This window comes from Chlamydotis macqueenii, chromosome Z (assembly GCF_036417535.1).
Source record: "Chlamydotis macqueenii isolate bChlMac1 chromosome Z, bChlMac1.mat, whole genome shotgun sequence".
Lineage (NCBI taxonomy): Eukaryota > Metazoa > Chordata > Aves > Otidiformes > Otididae > Chlamydotis > Chlamydotis macqueenii.
The window spans coordinates 28,242,052-28,263,148 of record NC_141593.1 but is presented as its reverse complement, the minus strand read 5'-3'; the positions used below and the strand labels follow the sequence as shown (position 1 = coordinate 28,263,148).

At 37.2% G+C, this 21,097-nt stretch overlaps 1 protein-coding gene across 1 annotated transcript in view; it reads left to right on the top strand.

Annotated features, from left to right (window-relative positions):
• The window catches only part of LOC104479762 (histone-arginine methyltransferase CARM1), a 74,705-nt gene extending 53,854 nt beyond the window's left edge, over positions 1-20,851 (top strand). Inside the window, exons 6-13 of the mRNA XM_086770717.1 lie at positions 3,867-4,044; positions 6,409-6,499; positions 9,714-9,795; positions 11,515-11,600; positions 12,961-13,050; positions 14,580-14,717; positions 16,439-16,528; positions 18,889-20,851. Coding sequence (XP_086626843.1) covers positions 3,867-4,044; positions 6,409-6,499; positions 9,714-9,795; positions 11,515-11,600; positions 12,961-13,050; positions 14,580-14,717; positions 16,439-16,528; positions 18,889-18,898 — 765 coding nt within the window. The 3' untranslated portion in view covers positions 18,899-20,851. The remainder of the gene's footprint in view (positions 1-3,866; positions 4,045-6,408; positions 6,500-9,713; positions 9,796-11,514; positions 11,601-12,960; positions 13,051-14,579; positions 14,718-16,438; positions 16,529-18,888) is intronic.
• Positions 20,852-21,097: the final 246 nt, after the last annotated feature.

Below are 21,097 nucleotides of genomic sequence, written 5' to 3'. Positions count from 1 at the left end.
AAGGATGCTGTCATGCTGTTTACTGTTTTGGCAAGGTTTCATATAGTAGTGCTTGCACAGATTATCTTTTAAATCTATGTGAAATATTTTGATCTGTTTGCCAGCTTTGGGAGTCCTTTGGGAGAGATATTTTTTTGTTTTCAGAGTTTTATTTTTGTTCCATGGGGAATTTTACAGAGGTGTTTTTGGTCTCCAGAGAAAACAGACTCTTGGTGTTCATTAGGGATGGATCCTGGTGTCAACATGTAAAACATTTTATGATATTTGGTAGTGTTTCATCATATTTCTGGGGCCAGTCATATGGAAAAGGCTTGAATTATTCATAGCTTTGTATGATCCATGACATGGATTAGAGGCTTACAGAACAGTTGGGGCTCTTCTTGTGTCTCTGTTTCACAGGGTAAGAGATCTGTTATATTTGAATATAAAACTGGGCCTTTCATGAGCAGGGATGCAGGAGAAGTTTCTGCTCATCTGTATATATTACAGAGATCAGTTTTGATCTGATTTTTGTCAGACAAACTCTCACTGTCTTAGCAAAGACTTTTGAACATTTAATTTTCGTGAATGCTGCATGAAAAGCAGTATAGAAAAAAAGTAGCCAGGACACCAGCATAGTCACATTTGGTGGCATACTGATTAACTCATTTGATGTGAGTGCATATAGTAGATAAAAATTCAACTGTTTCTATTTTGGTTTAAGGTGTCAGATTCATCCTCCATCACTGTAATCTTGCCCTGCTTTCAAAGTCTTCTGAAATCCAGGACAATCATGAGACAGTGCAGCTGTTGAAAACAACACACTCCTTTCAGTCATTGACAAAATGATAAGATACTGGGTGGAATTATCCCTTTTTTTCCTGGATTTTTTTCCCTTCACTAAACCTATGAAATATTGAAACTACTTCAGTCCTTTTGTTCAGACACATTGTGCTGACCATAACTTGGTGATTGCAGGAATTTATGAAATTCCGTGTGGGAGGTGAAAACATTGTCAACACACCCACTCAGATCTATCTCCTGTCCTTTTGCCACAGATTTGCTATTGATTTCGAAAGGCACTGAGTCAAAAAGCTCTATTGCTGTCACCCTTAGCTGCTTGTCGTTCATTTGCCAGTAAGATTTTTTTTTAAAGGCACAAAAATTGCTAATATTTTAAAAAGAAGCTTCAGTTTAATTTAGTAAAAACAGCAAGCTGTCAAGATGGAGATATAGGTTGGTGTATATCACATATTTCACATGGTTATGGTTTGGCGACAATTTAAGATTTATTAACGGTAAATCAGAGGTTGAATTTAGCAGCACTTAATCATTAACCGATTTAAAGGTTAACAAAGTGATTCAGTGGAATATGTTATGATTAAAACAGTGACTTAATTAGAGATTCAAAAATGACAAGAATCACACTAACTTACTACCGGGTATCTTAAGTCAATATATACACATAAACACAAAACACACAAGCACAGACATGTATTTAGATCCCATGAAGTATCTGTGTAGAGGAGACTAGCCTATAGCTAAAAGTCCCCTCTTCCTTCTTGAGTTCAGAGTAAATACTCACAATGAATCAGCATTCCTCAACAGGCAATAATTGAGCCTCGAGAAAAGAATCATAGAATAATAGAATAGTTTGGGTTGGAAGTGACGTTTAAAGGCCATCTGGTCCAACCCCCCTGCAAGGAGCAGGGACATCCCCAACCAGATCAGGTTGCTCAGAGCCCCATCCAACCTGGCCTTGAATGTTTCCAGGGATGGGGCATCCACCACCTCTCTGGGCAACCTGTGCCAGTGCTCCACCACCCTCATTGTTTCTATCTGTGTTCAGCTTCAGAAGGCCAAAAGCACAGGGAACATTAGCTTTCCCCAGTCATAACTGTGCTCTAAAGGAGAGTATTAGTACTGACAGTTTGTTTTTGTTTGTTTTTTTCTGTATCTAAGGGTAAGAAAGCAAATAACACTAATGATTTTTTAGAGTTGTGTAATAATAATAATAATGATAATACAGAATAGCAATGAGAAACCTTTTCTATTTGTCTCCATGCTACTATTTCCAGTAAAAAATAAAATTTTCATAACATAAGCTTCTCCACTGCATTTGATAGAGATATTGTAATATTCTGCTGCCCTCTAGCCAGCTATGTGAGTTATCTGTCAGAGTCGGTGAGAGTCTGAAATGGGCTTCCTGCCTTTGTACATCCATGCTGCTGCTGAGCTGTTATTTGGCACTTAGTTATTTTTAGATTCAGAATTCACCTGTGAGCAAAATTGTAATTTAACTTCCGAAATTAAATCACATCATGTGTCTCCTCACGTAGTCTCTGGCCTAAGGAACTTTAAAAACAATGTGATATTAGAAATGGATACAAACACTTGTCAGTAAAAGAAGCAGCAATGCTATTTACCTAATTGATAGCATGTTAGGGTACAATGATTTTTGTTTTGTTTTGTAATTTTATTATCATATTAGCATGTAGTTTATATTAGCGGGTGATGGCTGAAAATCATTAATTGTATCACTCTGGAGTTTTGATGCAAATCCTTCACACAGATGTTACATTTATTAGGTTAGCTATAAGCAAAGAAGGTGCTATAATTCCACTGGAGAGTGTTGAGAACGTATTAATAGCTAGCATTTTGGTTCATTTGAAGGAAGCTAAATAATTCAAATATTTGATATAGGACCACAAAATTATTAGGACATTATGAAGTATTCTAGTCTGTTCTATAAGTTGCTCTGGGTTGGGTTTTTTACTAACTGCTTTAGCATATTCAGATTTCAGTGAATTAGCTAGTAACAGCATCAGTCTGTATAGTTAGAATGAGTCATAGGTTTCATCACTGTTACCTAAGGCCTAGTCTGTTTTTGAAAAGGTTTGCTGAAGTAATTATGCACTTCTAGTAATGTTACAATTATACCAGTGGAACTACAGTGTTTTCTGTTACTCATTGGATTGTGTATACTTGTTCTTCCTGGCATCTCTGAATATCAATACAAATATCCCACTGTGCTGTTGCAAGGGATGCTTCATTTTATAGAATCTACCAGCTGACACTTCAGATTAGTGTGAAATAATTGCTGCTTTGTAAGTTTGTGCCAGAAGAATCCAGATTCTACTCATTACTTAAGCATAAGAGGTTTAGATACTTCCCCATATGTAAGTGCAGTACAGCTAAATAGGATATGCATCTATATGTAGATATATAGAGGCTTTTGAAATGTTGTTCTAGTCCTTAATAACTTGCTGTATTGAGAATTACATTTTAGGTCCATTTCTTCTGTTCATTAAACGTTTTGCTCTGAGGTTCACTATGCACATAGAAGCAGAGAAATCTCCAGTGTCCTGGCTCTAAGAACTGGCCCGTTTGAATGCATTTATGTGCATATAGTGCTATGCTCCATTTATGCTTAGAAATTACTCACCTCAAACTTTTAACCACTTGAGTTTCTTTATCCTTTCATGACTATGTAACTCACTCAAAAACCATATTTTTTAAAATTTGGAGAATTATGGAGACCCTTTCTTTGTAATCTTCTATATTGAATTAAAATATCCACCTTTTTGTGTTAGATATTTTTTCTTGTAGATATTGATTATAGTTGTCTTTTACAGGACAACAGTACTTGGATTGTCACTTGCTGATTCCACACAATGCACTTCTTTTAGTGTGCACTAGTAAGCCCTAGTCCTTAGAAATTTTGGTGTAGCAAGGAAAAATATGTTAGTTTTCTATTTTATTCTGCTTAACAGACTGAGGTAGTCAGTGTACACTATAGAGGGTTTAATGCTAATTAAAGATCTCTGATATAAAGTCTGCTAATCCAAGGAGACAGCACTTTCTGTGTGCTTTTGTTTTTCCTCCAGCTGTTGGTGAGAAGCAACAACCTTTCTAACAAGATCACAGTTCTGTCTGGAAAAATTGAGGAGATCTCCTTGCCCGAGAGTGTTGATGTGGTGATTTCTGAACCGATGGGTTATATGCTGTTCAATGAAAGGATGTTGGAAAGTTACCTCCATTCCAAAAAATGGTTGAAGTCAAATGGTGAGTGCATCACCACAGTTACCTCCTGCATAGAGAAAGGAAGATAAAAGCTTCTGAAAGAAGAAAAAGAGACTTGCATTTGTAGTCCAGGATTTTCTGGTTTTTACCTTCGTTCTAGTTCTACCACCAATATCTAGGCGGTGCAGGGGAATTAATATAATGATGCAGCCACTATTGCTCTTGTACTGTGCTGTGACAACTGGTTTCACAGTGGAAATAGCTTTGGAATATGCTGCTATTGCACTGCTGAGTCCTGCTTGTGTTTTAATCTTCACCTACCGCTATATGCATCTCTGTTGCAACATATCACAATAGATGATGGCACACTAGACCCAATTGTCAGACAGCGGAATGTAGTTGAGAGCAGAATGGTCAAACAGGATGAGCCTTTTTTTTTTTTTTTTATGAAAAAACTCTAATATATTGTCTTTGGGAAAACTGTGACGTTCAAATTGTTTTGACATCCTTTCATTGGGCTTCCCTCAAATACCTGATTCTAATACTTGGATGTTGCCTTTTGAGTGACATGTGACAGATTCATAGCGTTGACTGCTCTGCATTTCATCCCTCCTGTGTTGGGAGGAATTTTGAAGGGAATCTCTAAGTTCCAGGGCCTCATGGGAATCTTCTTTGAGAAGCAAATCTGAGCATCCAATTGCTGAATGATAAATCTTTCTATGTGAACTGCTGAAAATGAACTATGAAGTTTCTCTTTAACAGATGTCTTTAAAAGAGACTTAAGTAAAATTACTGCAGCATGGAAGTGTTTGAAGCATGGGCTGAATCTGTGCCTCAGTGCAGGGAGCTAATGACTTTGCTGTTGAGTTGTTTAAAACTTGTAAAGCACATTTGGGTAGTATTTTTCAAGTCAGCCACTGATCGTTAGTCTCCCATTTAGATTCTTAGGGCCTTCTGAAAACTCATTGGTAGGCAGTTAATTTTCAGTTTTAAATGAGTGAATGCTTTTAAAGATACATGCCTAACTTTCTGATTGGTCAATCGTACAGCGGGGTTGAATCACCTTATGTGGTGATTATTAAATTTAATGATCGTCTAAGAAGTGAGCTGAAATTGTGACATTTCACATAAGTTTCTAACACTTAGTATTGGTTAGGTTTGGAAACTTTCCGTCTCAAATTCTCTGCAAACTTGTTAATATTCTCCCCACAGCCAGTTTTAAAAAGTATGTGTATTTTGTGAGTGGGTGTTATTCTTTATTTAATTTTTTTGTGGACTCTTCCTACATGATGTACTTACAAAAGGAAAGCTCTTTCCTTTTCCCTCCTTTACCTGTCCTCCTCTTCAGCTAAGTATTGTGTTTTTACCAGATTTTTAAAGGCTGAAGAAGTGTGCTCAACTGTAGTCCAAAATGACCAGGCTTTGTTTCCTGCTTCCATTGACACAAGCACAGTAGAATACAAGGGCTTTCATTTGTGCTGCTAGGCAGTCTGATGTCCACAGAAGAAAAAAAAAATGGAAGGTAGTTCCTTTGGTTTCCCGAGCCATTAGAGTGCAAGATCCTAATGAAAATGCGTTCTCGTGAGCTAGTAGATCATGATTTCATTCCCTGCTCTGTCACTGATTTGCCACTTCATGCAAATAAAATTCTGTTCCTCAACTCCAGCATCTGTTAAAAAAAAAAAACAAACAAGTAAAAAATACATATACTTTTTTGTGTTTGTAAATTTTTCAGTGTTCACTCTGACGTGCTATGAGTTTCCTGGATAAAAGTCTTAAGAGTGAAGTGCATATAACTGCTTCATTCATTAGCAGCAGTTCTTCGGAAGACCAAAACCATACTCAGCAGTTTAATTCAAGATCAAGTCTGAGCTTTAATGCAAATCCTTTACACAGATTTTATATTTATTAGGTTAGCTATAAGCAAAAAAGGTGCTGTAATTCCACTAGAGAGTGTTGAGAAGGTATTTAGTAGCTAGCATTTTGATTCACTTGAAGGAAGCTAAATAATTTAAATATTTTATATATGACCATAAAATTATTAGGACTTTATAAAGTATTCTGGTCTGTTCTATAAGTTGCTCTGGGTTGTTTTTTTTTACTAACTGCTTTACTATATTCACTTGTCACGTTAATGAAACAAAATGTTAAGGTATCTGAAGTGCATGACAATTGCAGCTTCTGAACTAGTGGTTTCTTGCTAGTGAAGACATTCCTGCAGTAGTGTCTGTGAGACTATAAAGTCACAGAATATCCAGAGTTGGAAGGGACTCGCAAGGATCATTAAGCCCAACTCCCTACTCCACAGAGAGAGCAACCTTAACATTAAACCATGTATTTAAAAGCATTTTCCAAACCCTTCTTAAACACTTGCCTTTCTTCTTTATGTTGTCTTTTGTTTACTAGGAATGATGTTCCCAACATACAGTGACATTCATTTGGCTCCTTTTTCCGATGAGCAGCTGTACATGGAACACTACTCCAGAGCCAATTTTTGGTAATGATTATTTATTTCATGTTATTTTTATCAAAGAGTCAATGGAGGTTAAAATTAAACCCTTTTTTTTTGTTCAGCATAAACTATCTGTTAACATTGGAAGAGGCTGCTTTTATGTTTTTCATGTTCACAACTGCTCTGGCCTACAGTTTTACTGGTTTTTGTGCAAGTCTGAGGGATCTCTCAGGAAGCACTAGAGCTGACTGGGTTTCTTTTTTGAAAGAGAAATCTACTCCATTGCAAGAAAAAGAGTTGACTCTGCTAGTGATTCCTTTGCTACACCAAAGCATAGTATGCTGTGGATGGTGCAGATTGTATTGCCTGAAGTTTGAAGTGCGTGAGCACAGGAAGGATTCCTTGGCAGTCTTCACGGAGAGTAATTATTAATTCCCATGTCCTGAACAATTTCCAATTTGGTAGTTACTTTCTGTGCACCTAAATTTTTCATGCAGCTATAATGAGAAGTTTTACTCCTTTTGCCTTGAAGCGTCCCGCTGCTACTATCCACTGTTGAGCTGTTGCTGTGCTCTGTATAGAAGGAAACATTTATAGCGATATTCTAATGAGGAAAAATTGAGATTTTTCCATTTCAGCATTTAAACATCTCCAGTCCTTCATGTCATACAGATCAGTTAGTTTACAAAGTAGCCATTTATAGATTATTATTTAAAGGTTTTGGATAAAAGGTACAGTGGAGCTCTAGGGTTAACTGTTTTTAAATCTTCTTTTGTCTCACTGTGTAGGTTGAGCCAGTTATGAAATGTTTGTGTTGTATGTTTACAATCACAAAAACTGCAACAGTATTTTTCTGTGTTAAGAGACTGAAAAAACAAGGTGGAAGTAACTGCTGCTAAGGTTTTGCATCTCAACTGTCATTCTGGTCCGTCTTCCCAAAGATGCTGTTATTTTTGCTTATATACACGACATGTCAATGATATATATTAGACTATAAATTACAAGACTCAAGCACGATGTTGTACTACAATGCAGATTCTTCATCACTTAAGAAAGAAACTAGATACATATTTAGTAGTTTGAAGCAGAAATATAGCGATTTTTTCCAGGTCTGTACAGGAGTGGATGTTACTGCCAATATGAAAACATTTCGTTTCAGACAGCTTGGATGCTTCATCTTCGTTTGTAATAAATGTAAGACCTATGTGGAATACCTGTGGGGTAGATGCAGTGTATATGTGTGTATCTCCATGATCACTGGCATCTATGGTAATGTTATTGGTGGTAGGAAAAATCTACTGCCTTTTGTTGTTTAAGAATTGTACAGCTGGGTCTGAATAGTCCGGCAAGATAAGTTCCTTATAGTTTGTAAAGACAAATACACATCTGCATTCTAAAAAAAAAAAAAAAAAAAAAAAAGATAACTTCATCTGTATCTAGCTGGCATGATTTGATTCCACATATTCTACGTGCGTACATTTAATAAGCTGAATTATCCATCAAGCACTGCAAGGCTTTCAGAGAATTGCATAAAGGCAAAAAAGAGATTTTTCAAGTCTGCTTTAGTAACTAATTTCTCTTTGCACCAAGAATGTTTTTGTCATTGACATTGTTATCACATACTGTAGTAATACTTCATAACTATGACAGTGATCAAGTTGGTATCTAAATTGCAACATACTGCAGTCTTTCCTCCACCCATTTTTGCAAAACGATGTCTCCCATTTTTGGCAGATCTTTTTATTACCTACTTTTATTTTTTATGAGAATGTTTCAACCAAACTAACTGCAGAAATTTCACACAATTATCCTTGATGATATCCTTGTATATCTGGTTCACTAGACAAAATAGTTTTTGTGCTTACAATATAATTTGTTGCTATCTTGAGATGTTCCCTGAGCAGAGGGCTATAGTATCAGTCCTCCTATCAGTCCACATAGTTGTCATTTTGTATGGATGCATGGATGCATGTCCAGGACATTGATTGTGCAAGAGGATTTAATACACTTGAGGTTACTGAGTTCTCTGAAGACCAACAAATTAGTGCTTCTTATGTCTTCAACCATATGTGGAATCAAAATGTTCCAAGTGAGAATGCAGTAGTTCTGCTTCTGCACCACTCAAGGACATTCACGTTCTTAATATTAAAATATCTGGACATGCTGATAGATCCAGAGCTATAAAAGTCCCATTTCAGAGAAAGCACTTTCTCAGGGCTCTTGGGTGTTTGAAGTAAACGTCAGGAACTAGTTGGTGACAGCGTGTGATTTGCTAAGTTTCAAATTCCAGGCCTCGAGAAGCAGCTTTCATTCATTGTCCAGCTTTGTTACTCGGAACAGAAGATGTGTTTTGTGTGTAATAAATCCTTTCCTATTTAGCTGAATCTATATCCTGTGTCTTAGAGACTGGATATCGTTTTGGATCCAGTTGGATGATAGTACTTGAGCAAAAGACTGAAAGAATTTTCTAGATTTGCCGTTTGCACTGTTCTCTGGTAAAGGCACCAGGACTTTAAAAAACCTTCAAAATCCTGTGCAAAAATGCTCTGTGTTGTAACATTAGGTGCAGCAGTTAGCATAGCCTGTTTACTGTACAAAGGAAAGGCTGCATGTTTCTCATACACTTAGAATTATTGTCTTGGATCTGTACAGTAATAGTAATTATGAGACTGCGTAAGTATGTTTTGTTTCTCTTCACGCCTGTGTATGGCTTATTGTTGTGCTTCAGAGTTGCATATTAATTTGTATTTACCAGTGATCATTCCTAAAAGTGTGATAATGTATAATCTACCATAGAAAAGCAGACTGCTGTCTTTGTTGGTGAAAACCCTGCAAAGATAGAAAGATACAAAACATAAATATACAGCAAGTGCTTAAAAATATTGTGCATTTTGTCTGTGTTTCTCATCAGTGATAAATAAGCAATTTAATTATACAGCACAGCAAACATATGGAAAAGGGCAAAAGATCACTTGCAGTTACTGGTGTCAGCTGATTTCCTCTGTTGTGCTTATTTGAGTTTTTTCCTTAAAGATACCTTCTCAGATGTCTTTACAATATACAGTCATCTGGGCATCTTCCCTTTATGCAGTTAGGGCCATAATTTGACCTTCTGGCAGATGGGAGAAAGGGAGAGGTGCTTAGCCACACTTCACCTGCCATTTACAGTTATTGTGCCCAGGTCTGGTTGGAACCTAGGAAAAAACAAACAAACAACCAACCATTTTTCCCTAAACATTTTATGTGTTACTGTTTCTAGGTACCAAGAATGTTTTTATGGAGTGAACCTGTCCAGTCTGCGCAGTGCAGCTGTGGATGAGTATTTCCGACAACCCGTTGTGGTATGTCTGGGGGTTATTTTTTGTGTTTTCCCCTCTCCCTTTCTTGTCCCCTCTACAAAATCCTACAGACAAAGTAGCCTCCTTGTTTAACAGAGCTCTGTGACTGTTGAGTAGAAAGCCAGGAATGTGAACAGAGCTGTGAATATGAACAGAGCTTCTGTCAAAGGTTAACTGTGAAACGTAATATTCCCAGTTTGGCTATGAATAACAGATGTCTGTAGATACGCACATATTAGGAAGCCACATATGAAAAAGTGTCTTCCTAACATGTAACTAGCTTTCCTCAGTGTTTCCAGTCTCATACTAAGTAACTTGACCTTAATTTTTCCCTTCCCATTTCTGATCCACAAATTAGAGGAAAAGAGAAAGCAGCCAAGCAAACAGATTTCTGTACTATGAAACAACTTTTTAAAATATGTAAATGTCCTTAATTTATTGGTTAGTTGGATCTAGCACCTCTGACTCTCCTTCTTTCTTTTTAGTAAAAGTCCAGGTGGTACCTAGTTAGAAAGAATGTAGGAGAAATCCTTCTCACCTCTCTGGGGAAGAAACCTTCCCACCCCCCTGCACCAGTATAATGCTGCAGTGTAGGTGCAATGAAAAGGTTTGCTTTCAGAAATTTTACTGCAACAAATATTGTCTATCTTTAGGGTGACTAGCTTGACAAGCAATAGCAGCGTAGCTGCTGTCACAAGGAGACCCTAAAACCTGCCAGAAATCTAGAAATCACCAGATTACTGATGTGAACTTCTGCACTCAACTGCTTTTCATATGTGAAATGGATAGGAGAAAACTCTCATTTGTCTTCGTAAATTTCAGCCACATCTTTGACTGTAGTATGGTCATTCTCAGTTGGCTCTTTGGCTTTTGGTTAGAGAAGGGAGTAGTCTGTAGGACTGCTACACATACTTGCATCCTGTACGAAGTACATGTTTGGCTTTGTTTTCTCAGCTGAGATTCTTCCTCCCTTGAAGATCAGAGATGCATCGCCCAGTAAAATTAGTCACATTAAATTATTATTTCTTTTTAAAATAACACATCTCTCCTTGGCTTCCCCTTACTCTGTAGATAGATTTTAGTTCTTAGATAGGTTCACTGGAGGGGGTGTGATGAAAGCCTTTATGTGAAAAGTTTGCTTTACTTATGAAAGAGCTTTTGAACAGTAATAGATTAGGATTACTACATGTGATTAAAGGAAGATTAATGAAAGGAAAAATTTTAATTTGCTCACTGACTACTCCTAACTTTTTTCTAGAGGGCAATCTGTATTAAGTAATTTTGCTTCCTATACTTCATAATTTAGTTTTCAAGTATTTCCATGCTGTCTTAGTTCAGCTCACTCAACTGTGCAGTGCAGAAGAGCACATTAAAATGTGTGTTATTTAAAAAAAAAAAAAAAAAAACAACCCCAAATAAACCCACTATTTTTTTTTTCACAAGTGATCAATTTCTGGACAAAATTTATTGTTTCTAGGTTGAATAAAATAGTCTTTGACAGGTATGTAAGCTATGAAGTATATTAAATCCTGATAATATTGTGAAATCTAACAATGTTCTAAGTAACGCTAGAATAGTAAACATTTAAAATAAGTTTATTAGGGTAAAGGTTGATTTTCGTCTTTTTTCCCATTTTTTTAAACAGAAAAAAAGTTTATATGCTGACAAGACAGAATGATAACACTTCACTTGAAAGTTTATTTTTGTTTTCCTCCCCCATAGGATACTTTCGATGTGAGAATTCTGATGGCTCGGACAGTGAAGTACACCGTTAACTTCATGGAAGCTGCTGAGGAAGATTTGCATAGGTCAGCAAGATACTCCTTGATCTTTCATTTTTGTAACCGGCTGTTGATTGTTGATGCTTAGAGACAGAGGAAGCTTTGGTGGTGGATGTGGAGGAGGGAAGGTGGCATGGTAGAATGATTTGTACACCAGTCATAATGGACTAGAGTGATCACCTGCATGACAATTTGTCTAGTATTAGCAGAGAAGCCTGTTAGTGAGCCTGTGAAACACCGGAGATCGGTTCATTAAGTTTTTCTACTGAAAGGGATAAAATGGGCTCTGGAGGACAGTGTTTACTTCTTAGCATTATATGCTGGGACACATTTAAATCTAGTTACAAAGCAGTTTTTGTTTCTCTGTGTAGTCATCCTAAAAGACCTTGTCAAATGGTGTCATCACAAACTGCCTTGCTGAACTCTTGTGTCTCTCTTCTTTTAAAACATTTTCCAGTCAACAGGTGTAAGCTGTACCCCTTTACTTCTCTCCAGAGCTCCTTCAAATCTTTAGCTGGAAAGTCGTACATATAAACCGACCTGCATCCCTTGTGTCCCAGAATGACAGCAGAGAAGCCTCCTTCTCAGTACACCTGTAAAATCAAATGTACCATACAGGCAAACCTGAGGGAGCACCTCAGATCCTTGCAAGACATAGTCATAAGGGGAAAATAACAGACTGTCTTTGAATCTCGGAACACTTGTTTCATGACTCACAACTAATTGCATTGCATAAATGCATGTCTAGTGAGAGAGAATTGCTGTAAGAGGAGGTGAAGCAGCTGGAGAATTGCTTTCCTGTTTCAGCTGGCTAGCGCAGACTTCCTTCAGTGGTCCTCAGAGTGAACATGCTCTTGCCTGAATGCTAATTTTATTATATGTTTCTGGAAGAGTAGGTGAGATTTAGATTCAACTACATAGCCAGTAATAGTTCCTTTGGAGGGGAAAATATTCCAGCTCTTCCTCAAGCAGCTCAGTTTTTCCTTCTGGTTCCAGTAGTAGTTCTGTTTGTTAAATTTGTACTGTAACATTTTCCTGTTCAAAACAGTATTTAGACTAAATCCAAGTCCCTCACTGGGAATGGGAAATTTTCCACTGGAAAGACTGAACCTCTGTATTTATAACAGTCTGCAGTGTTGCCACAAATGATGCAGTAACACTTGTGTAGTGGCATATTTGATTCTACTATTAAATAAGGCACACAAAAAACGAATACCTAAATTCTAATGACACAGGAAAAAAGATTCCTTTTAAATATATGGAATATGGAGACATAAACTGGTGAATAAGAATGGAAATAAATAAATGAGTACAAAGTAGGTTTCTGGTGGAATTGCCAGTACTTTTTGGAAATTACTTTGGCAACATACTGTTGTTTCTCCTGCAGGGTGGAAATCCCTTTTGTTTTCCAAATGATGCAGTCTGGACTAATCCATGGCCTGGCCTTTTGGTTTGATGTGGCGTTTGTAGGATCACTGTAAGTACTTTTTTCTTCTTCATATGAAATACTAACTGCAGGAGAAAAAATCACGTCTTTCATGCAAAGTGTGCCAGAATTAGACCTTTATCTGGTGCTGACTGTGTTTGTCATGTAATTGCTTCATATTAAAGAAATTCTGCCTTCTAGACGTAACAAGAACTGTGCTAGCAGAATGACTAGATGGTGGTGATCTTGCTTCCCATTGATTGGGGTGCACATTATCTACGGTAGACCATATCCAGGAACTGCTGATGGACAAAATGCACTGTTGCACACAATATTGATTCTTTAATATTAGATGCCTTTCTGATTTACACTGTAAGTAAAGCAGCAGCATTTGAACATAAGCTGGATTTTCCCATTTGGGCTGGTCTTGTTTGTGGGCAAAAAGGAAAGCAGGTTGTAAGTTCCAGCTAACAAAACGGAAATGGAGAAAATATCACCCAGCTTGGGAAAGTTTTTCGCTGCAGAACCAGGCATTTATTTCAAAATGGAGACGTTCATCTGTTATAGTAAGTAGGTGAAAATTACATAAACTTGTTCAGGTAGTCAATACATAGATTTCAGCTCTCTGTATTTAGCTCTTAGATAAGATTTGTTGATTTCCCAGTTAAATAGATCTAGATTTAGATATGGTGATCTTTTTCAGCAAATCATGAAATGCACTTCTGTTTGCATTGATAAATACCTTTTATTAGCCTTTGAAATAAGGATTGTCAAGAATTCAGGATAGTATATACATTAAAAGAAAATGGACATATGTGCATTTGTATTTACTTTAACAGCTGATAGTAAAACTTTTAAAAAAGGAGCCAGAAACTCTCAATCAGTTAAAACAGTAGAGAAAATTGCAGACTTGTAGGAGTTTTTCAAGGACTGAAATCCTCTCCTGAGAAGGCCTCCATTTTGGAGTAGGCAGCTGCTTAATCAGCAGCTTTTTCATATTTCTACAACTCTGGATGTTCTTTGTCTTAGCACTTGAAATCTCAGTGGATTGGGATCATGGTATTACCTGTGTTGTCCCTTTCTTTGCATCTATATCCCCCTTCAATATATTATGGAAATACCTCTTGCAAGTGAAAACTAGGTATAGGAACTTCTTAGGGAATGTTGTTTAAGGATGAAACTACCATTGTGAAGAATCACGTTGCCACGTTCAGGACAAGCCTTAGTTTCCCATAATTTGTTGAAATTGTCTGAGTGGCAAGAGGAGAGAGAAATTAGTATTCTCTCTCCTGGCAGTGTGGAAAGAAGAGAAGACAGGAGTCTGAAGAGTCCCTTTTCTGACTCTTCATAATTGGCTTAAGCACACAGGTCTGGCAGTGGCAGACAGAGTATAGATAAAAAAGAAAATGAGGCATAACTTACTGATTTCCCAACATAGGGTAGAATCATTCTCCAGTTTACTTGAAGGCAGTTTAAAATTTATTATAAGCAGGTGAGGTAAAGGTCTAAAAATTTAAAATTGTTTCCAAAAGGAGAAGACAGGAGAGAAGGTCTAGATAGTTTTTTTTCATTTGTTTTAGGGTAACTGTTTGGTTATCCACTGCACCAACAGAACCTCTCACTCACTGGTATCAAGTACGCTGCCTTCTTCAGACGCCTCTCTTTGCTAAAGAGGGGGAAACTCTCTCAGGGAAAGTCTTACTTGTTGCCAATAAGCGGTAAGTGTGAAAGCTTCCCAAGTAGATTTTGTAGTGTGCCTGTTCTTGTTAGAGTTACCCGAAAGACACCAGTTAATTGTGGGTACAATCTAATTTTGGGTACGCTTGCACCCACATTTGTTATTTCTGGTACCATTGCCAATTTATATGGTATCACTGATACAGTTACATAGGCACTGCTGACCTTGTGAGACTCTGTTCATCAAAAGGTCTCCATGTTCCACACCAGTTACCTGTGATGTTCCTTCTCACATACCTTCTCCTTAACCACCTGTCACATCCTGCCTTCCCTCACAGTGCTGCTTTCAGCTTTTGGCAGCTTTCCACTCCGCTGTCTTTCACGCATAGCAATCTTCTCAGTCATGTCCAGTCATTTCCCACACCTTGCTTGGGTAGTGTAACCTCTGGCTGTGTCTTCATTAGCAGCCTGGTTGTTTGCCTGAAGCCCCAACATCCCTTGTCTCTCAGCAAGTCCTGTGCAGAGACAAGGAGAAATGGGGTTGTTCCCAAATCCATTACGTTTTTAATTCTGGAAAAAATTCCTTATGGACGTGTTCCCTGTTTAAGAACAGTGCTTTTTATGTGTTTTTTGTCCTTTCACGGAGGCTAAGGAAGATGGCTGCTTTTGGAAGGGCGTATTTCCTCACCAGACTTCTCTGCTGTTCCTGCTGTCAGTCAAATGTTTGGTAACTCCACTCCTACGCTTTGCTTTGAAAACAATCCTCAAGTGACTGGGTCACACAAGTTGTGACCTGGTTTGCTTATGTGTATGTGCAGTTTTAACAGAAAACAAAGCCTCCTCGGTGTAGGAAGATTAATCTTTTTGTTTGTTTGTTTGTTTGTTCAGGAAACATGCTGACCAGGCATGTGTTTCCAGTGACATCGAAGCTGTCAGCAATATTTCCAGGGCTCTTTCACAAATAATTGCTTTGGGACTTGTCAGATTTCCAGATCTTCCAGATCTTAGAAACTCCTCATGGAGAAAATAAACAATACAGATCTTGATATGTCTCTTTCAAACATAAAGTGTATTCATGTTTTAATATGTAAAAGAAACACAGTACATAACAGAGCGATGACACAGCCACTGCTGTACATGTGTCAGTACCTAAGGCGTATCTGTAGTGGACCATGGCTCAGAGATACCTGAGCTTGTGACCGTGCCAGACTGAGAATGGGAAGCACTGTGACCATGTGTTAGCACTGAGCTAACAAGTCCTGCCACAATGCTGATCTGCTTTTGGGATCAATGTAGCACCTCTGTGTAGCACTGCAGTTGCTGTTCCGTGCAGGAGGAGCAGCTTTGGTCAGCCTCAGTGTTTTGGTATGCTCTCAGTTCCTCAGCTGGTCCTCTGTAATATTCTGTGTGAACTCAGTTTCTTGCAAAAAGTCCTGTGAAAAATATCCTTCCCGGTGAAATCCAGGATTTTGACAAGAGTGAACCTAGTGCTGTTTGGCCAATTAGATATTTTTTATAATGAAATCATACTCCGATTGTACTTGCTAATGTTGAAATTTATAGTACTTCTGTCAGAAAGACAGTATCTTCTTTAGAGATTATTAAATAATCATGCCTTTGCACTGATACCACTGCAACTAAATTTCCTTTGGTTGCTATACTGATTATTATTCAGACAGTAACTACACTGGTATTTTTTTTCACACAAGATTGTTTGTTTTAGTTCCATTACCTCTCTTTTATACTTCTCTTTCTGATGCAGACAAAGTTATGATATTCAGATTGTGGCTATGGTGGACCAGACAGGATTTAAATCTGGTAACATCCTTGATTTAAAGAATCCATTTTTTAGGTAAGAAATTATTTTGACTAAAATACACCGTTGTACAGTGGTAACATCTTGTGTAACAGGAAGCAAAAGCACACGTACTGTGGAAGAACAAGTTTCTGACCTCTTAAAGTTTATTTTATTTCTACAGGTATGAGGGCATAATTGTTTCCTGTTAGCAGCAGTTGCTTATATAAGCCAATATTCTATTTAGGCTGTGTGACAAAGAGCAAGAGAAAAAAGCTTTAAGATCTGTAATGATTTAGTGCTGTGAAAATAGAAGACATTTACTTACTCGAACTAATGTGTACTTAAAATCTCTTGCTGTTTCCTGTTCTGTGATGTGCATCATTGTGATTCAAGGAATCAGCAATCTGCCAAGATGTACTCTGCTAAGTGCATAAGTTGGAATTAGTATTTGACATGAAGGACCTGTCCTTTCTGCATTAAACATGAAGGGAGGAAAAAACCTACCTGCTGCAGTCCTTTCCAACTGAGCAGGGACCTTCATTAGGCATTGTTACAGAACTGTATTTTGGGAAAGGCTGTCAGTTACAGATCAAAACGAGCAAGAGGAAGAAGCTATCAATTCTTCCAAAAGAAAAAAAAGATTTTTGAGAAAAACAGGCTGGCTGTGTTCAGTTCTCCTTCTTTTGCTGTATTTGGCATAAAAATAGGCAAATACACCTGGTAGAATTGATTTTTCCCAGAGGTACACATGGAAAATGCATCCCTCACTCATTATGTTTCCCATTTCCTATTTTTTGACTCAGAACTATATGACAATTCCACAGTAATCCTATAAAACAAAATATCCATTGTGTCAGATAAAAATTAATTTTCATATGTACATCAGGTGTGCCGCACATCCGTGGTTTTGGGTTCTGGCTTTAGAGTAGGGCCCTTCAGATTAAATTCATAAACATGCCTTTGTAATAAAGACTGTTCATGGAAGAATTGCAATAACTATAAATAAAGTCATGCACTGGAAAAAAATAATTTCCTCAGACATGGACAGCTTGCTTATGGTTTGGTTTGTCTAATACCAGTTTCAAAACTAAAAGCTATTTGTGAGGATGATTGCAAGTAAGTTTACTGGTCTTCTAAAGTCTGTGTACTTACTCTCAGCACCCATTGCACAAGTGTGAGTGACTTTTCAAAGATGATACAAGTATACTCATTTAGAAGCAAAAGAAGTGTTTGTTAGGAGTTTTTAATTTATATAAAATGTAGAAAACACTTTCAGAATGCTATCACTCATTTGCAAGAAAGCAGGGGAGAAAATGGTCAAGTTCTGTGTTACATATAGAAGTACTTCAAGTTATATGAAGCAGTATTCTACTTTGACAATTGAATGTAAAAATGTCACTGTGTGATTTCGTGGTTGCTGGCCAATTAACCATATTGAGCTCAATAATTTAAGTTGTGGTTCTTTTATACATCAATTCTTAGAGTGCTTGGTTGTGAAATCCTGCCACAACAGACTAACCTTATTTAACAGGCTTCCCCTGTGAGGCTCTATTAGGTTTTTTTTGTTTATTGTTCCTTCTCCATGCTGCCCCTGCCCTCCCATAGCAATTACCAGAACTCTGAGAGCTGAAAAAACAAAGGCAAAGAAGACTTCCCAAAAGAAAAAAAAAATCCTTATTTATAAACATGAGGTAACTTTCAAAGCATTTGTAAGGTTTTTAAAAATTAAAATATAATCCAGGTTTTAAACTAGGACATGCCAATTACTGTGCATAGTGGGACAGTACGCCAACACATACAGTCTACCTCTCTTGTACGCCACTGCTTCATGGTGTCCCTGATACAAATTATTTACCTCTGTACCACAGGGATGGATAGTAGGGAAGGGGCAGTTCTGGACATTTTTTGCTCTTTTAAAACAACTTCATAGTAATTCTATAGCATAAGATAAAAATAAAAGACTGGACTGGGAAGCCTTTCATTTCTGTGAAGGCAATGGCCTGAGCTGCTATATCAAAGAGCAAACTAAAGCCTCTGCCTTTGTAAAATAAGCTACAGTGCATTTGGTAGCATTTTACACTTGCTTGCAGAGCTGCAAATCTAGATGAAAAGACTTACAATTTAAATTTGAAATCATGCTGCATTTAATAAATCCAGTAACAGCATAGGGAACTGATTTCCTAGTTCTATACCAATGAGACTAACCTGATATACATCAGCTGAGTGTTGTGCTTACACTACTTCCAATTTCATAAAAGTCCTTACTGAATGTCAAAGAGCTGCCAATAGTTTTTACTCCAGAGTAAAATAAAAGTTATATTAGAATTTATTAAGTTTGCTTAGTTCAGCTAGTGCTGTAAGCTATCAAAGGGTTATATATATTATAACCATTTTATTCTTTCATCCATTTTCAGGTATGCCTAGAATATACTGTAATACGGAATCTGAAAACAGAAGCGAGATTCTCACCAAGCTGAGTAACCAGGGAGACTGAAATCAGTTCACTTCTTAGTAGGCCTACTGGTGCTTGTGTAAAATCAATTTGCAGCTGTCCATTTCTGTAATTGTATGCAAGTCCCATGAGAAAGGAATATTGTGGTTTCATCCTTTTTTTTTTTTTTAATTGAAATTTAGCCTGCACTCACACTTACAAACTTGAATTGCAGCAGACTCAATTTTATTCCAGAAAGTTCATTTGGTATAGAACAAGAACTATCTCTCTGTGTTTGTTTTTACAGTAAGCTCACATTGGTTTACTGGTCTTTTTTTTTTTTTTTTAATATTCTTAGCAATATTCTAGGTTATTGAACAAAATCTACCTCATGTTTATATATGTGACACATCAAAAGATCTTTGCACAGTAAGTAGTGTCTGTGCTTTAAACATTCAGCACTTATTGCCAGATATTTCTGGCACCAGTGTTTGGTGTTAATCTTGTAGCTCATTAGGGGAGTATGTTAAATATTCAGATTTCTTTCAACGGACTCATTAATTTGGTTCAAGACGTGAACCTAAAGTCATCTTACATATACTTTGTAAATGACCTGAGGTTTTTCTATGCCTATAGAAGTGTAACAGGACACATTTGTAGATTACTTCCAGCATAGCGTGACAGAAAACTGTATGATAGGATACGTGTGACTTTTGCTTTTTCTTACCTCTGTGAGAAGTATGGATAGTCCAAGCTATATAAAGATGTATTTTTGGCTTGTGTATCTAGCAAATGAGGAAGACGACAGAGTTATAGTACAGATTTTAATAAGATCGCTTTCAAGACAGTGTTATCCATAAAAAGCACATAAATGGCTTAGTCTGAATTAATGAACTGGCGTCAAATCAGAAATGTATATGTCATTTTACTACCAAAAACATAACTGCTGTGATACCTCTAGCAAGATCTAATCAGCCTTTAGCCTTCCACACACTGGTGGAAGGCTGGTTTGAATTAAAAGCCCCACAAAAACTGACTCCTTTCAGGAACTTACATGCTGCATTTGATGCATTATCCCTGCCAGAAGTAATTAAAAAAGAGCTGTAGTTTCAAAGGTTTTTCACCAAGTCAGCAGCTATTTGCAGCTATTTAAAGATAGTTTATGAAATTATGGTAAGTAGTCCCTAAAATTGTGAAACATGTAAAAGTAACATGAATTTCATGGCTGAGGCCATGAAACCATTGAAATTAGTGTCACAAAAGGACTGCCTTGTTACTTCCAGTAGCATTCAATACAGCAGGTGGGAGACGTCTAGTATAAAGATGTAGTTTGCGCAATAAAAGACTGTTTTGTAACACAAATATATAATATATATTAAAAAATCCTACTTAATGTGGGTTGCTGCCTCAGAATGATAACAGAAATCATCATTCTAACCTGTACAAGCAGTGTAATGAGATTTCTGATGCAATGTCAGATGGTTGGGTGTCCATCCTTCCTAAATTTAATCTGTACAGTGGTTGGTGGTTTTATGCTTACATGAGAGAAGGAAACAAATCCAGGAATGTCCACATCCAAATGCTGTGCAGCTGTAGTTCAGAGTTTCCTAGAGAATGGCAGGTTTTCCTCAGCAATTATGAAATCTGAATTCAGCTTACAGATTTGTAAGCTCTCCTGTTGACTTGCAAGTCTGTCTGGAGCTCACATTTCAGTCTCAAACCTCTTAAAAGTATCTGTATATCAAAGGCTTCTGTTTTCTATAGGGAAAAACTTTATATTGTGAATTTCGTGTGGCAACTTCAGGTCTTTTTAGGGAAGAAAGTAAATGAAGGGGAGGAAAAACAACAGCAGCAGACAGCAGTGTCAGGTTGTGTATCTGTATTTAATTCCACAGCAAAAGGTATATGTATCTATTAACTGCACCTTCATTATGTATAGAACGGATTGTTTCACAGCAATTGCTACTTTGAAGTGATTCGGATGATCCAGGACTGGCATTTGCATTTCTCTCTACTTCAGGAATTCATTTTATTCCAGATTGTATACTTAAACTGAAGATTGACATCGGATACCATACTATTTGCAGTTTGAAATAAGGTCTTGTGACTGTCTTCATTTCTTTATCATTTAACAATTTCTTTCCTGCTTTGAAGCACTGGTGATTTTGAAGTGTACAGGAGCCTGCCTTCAA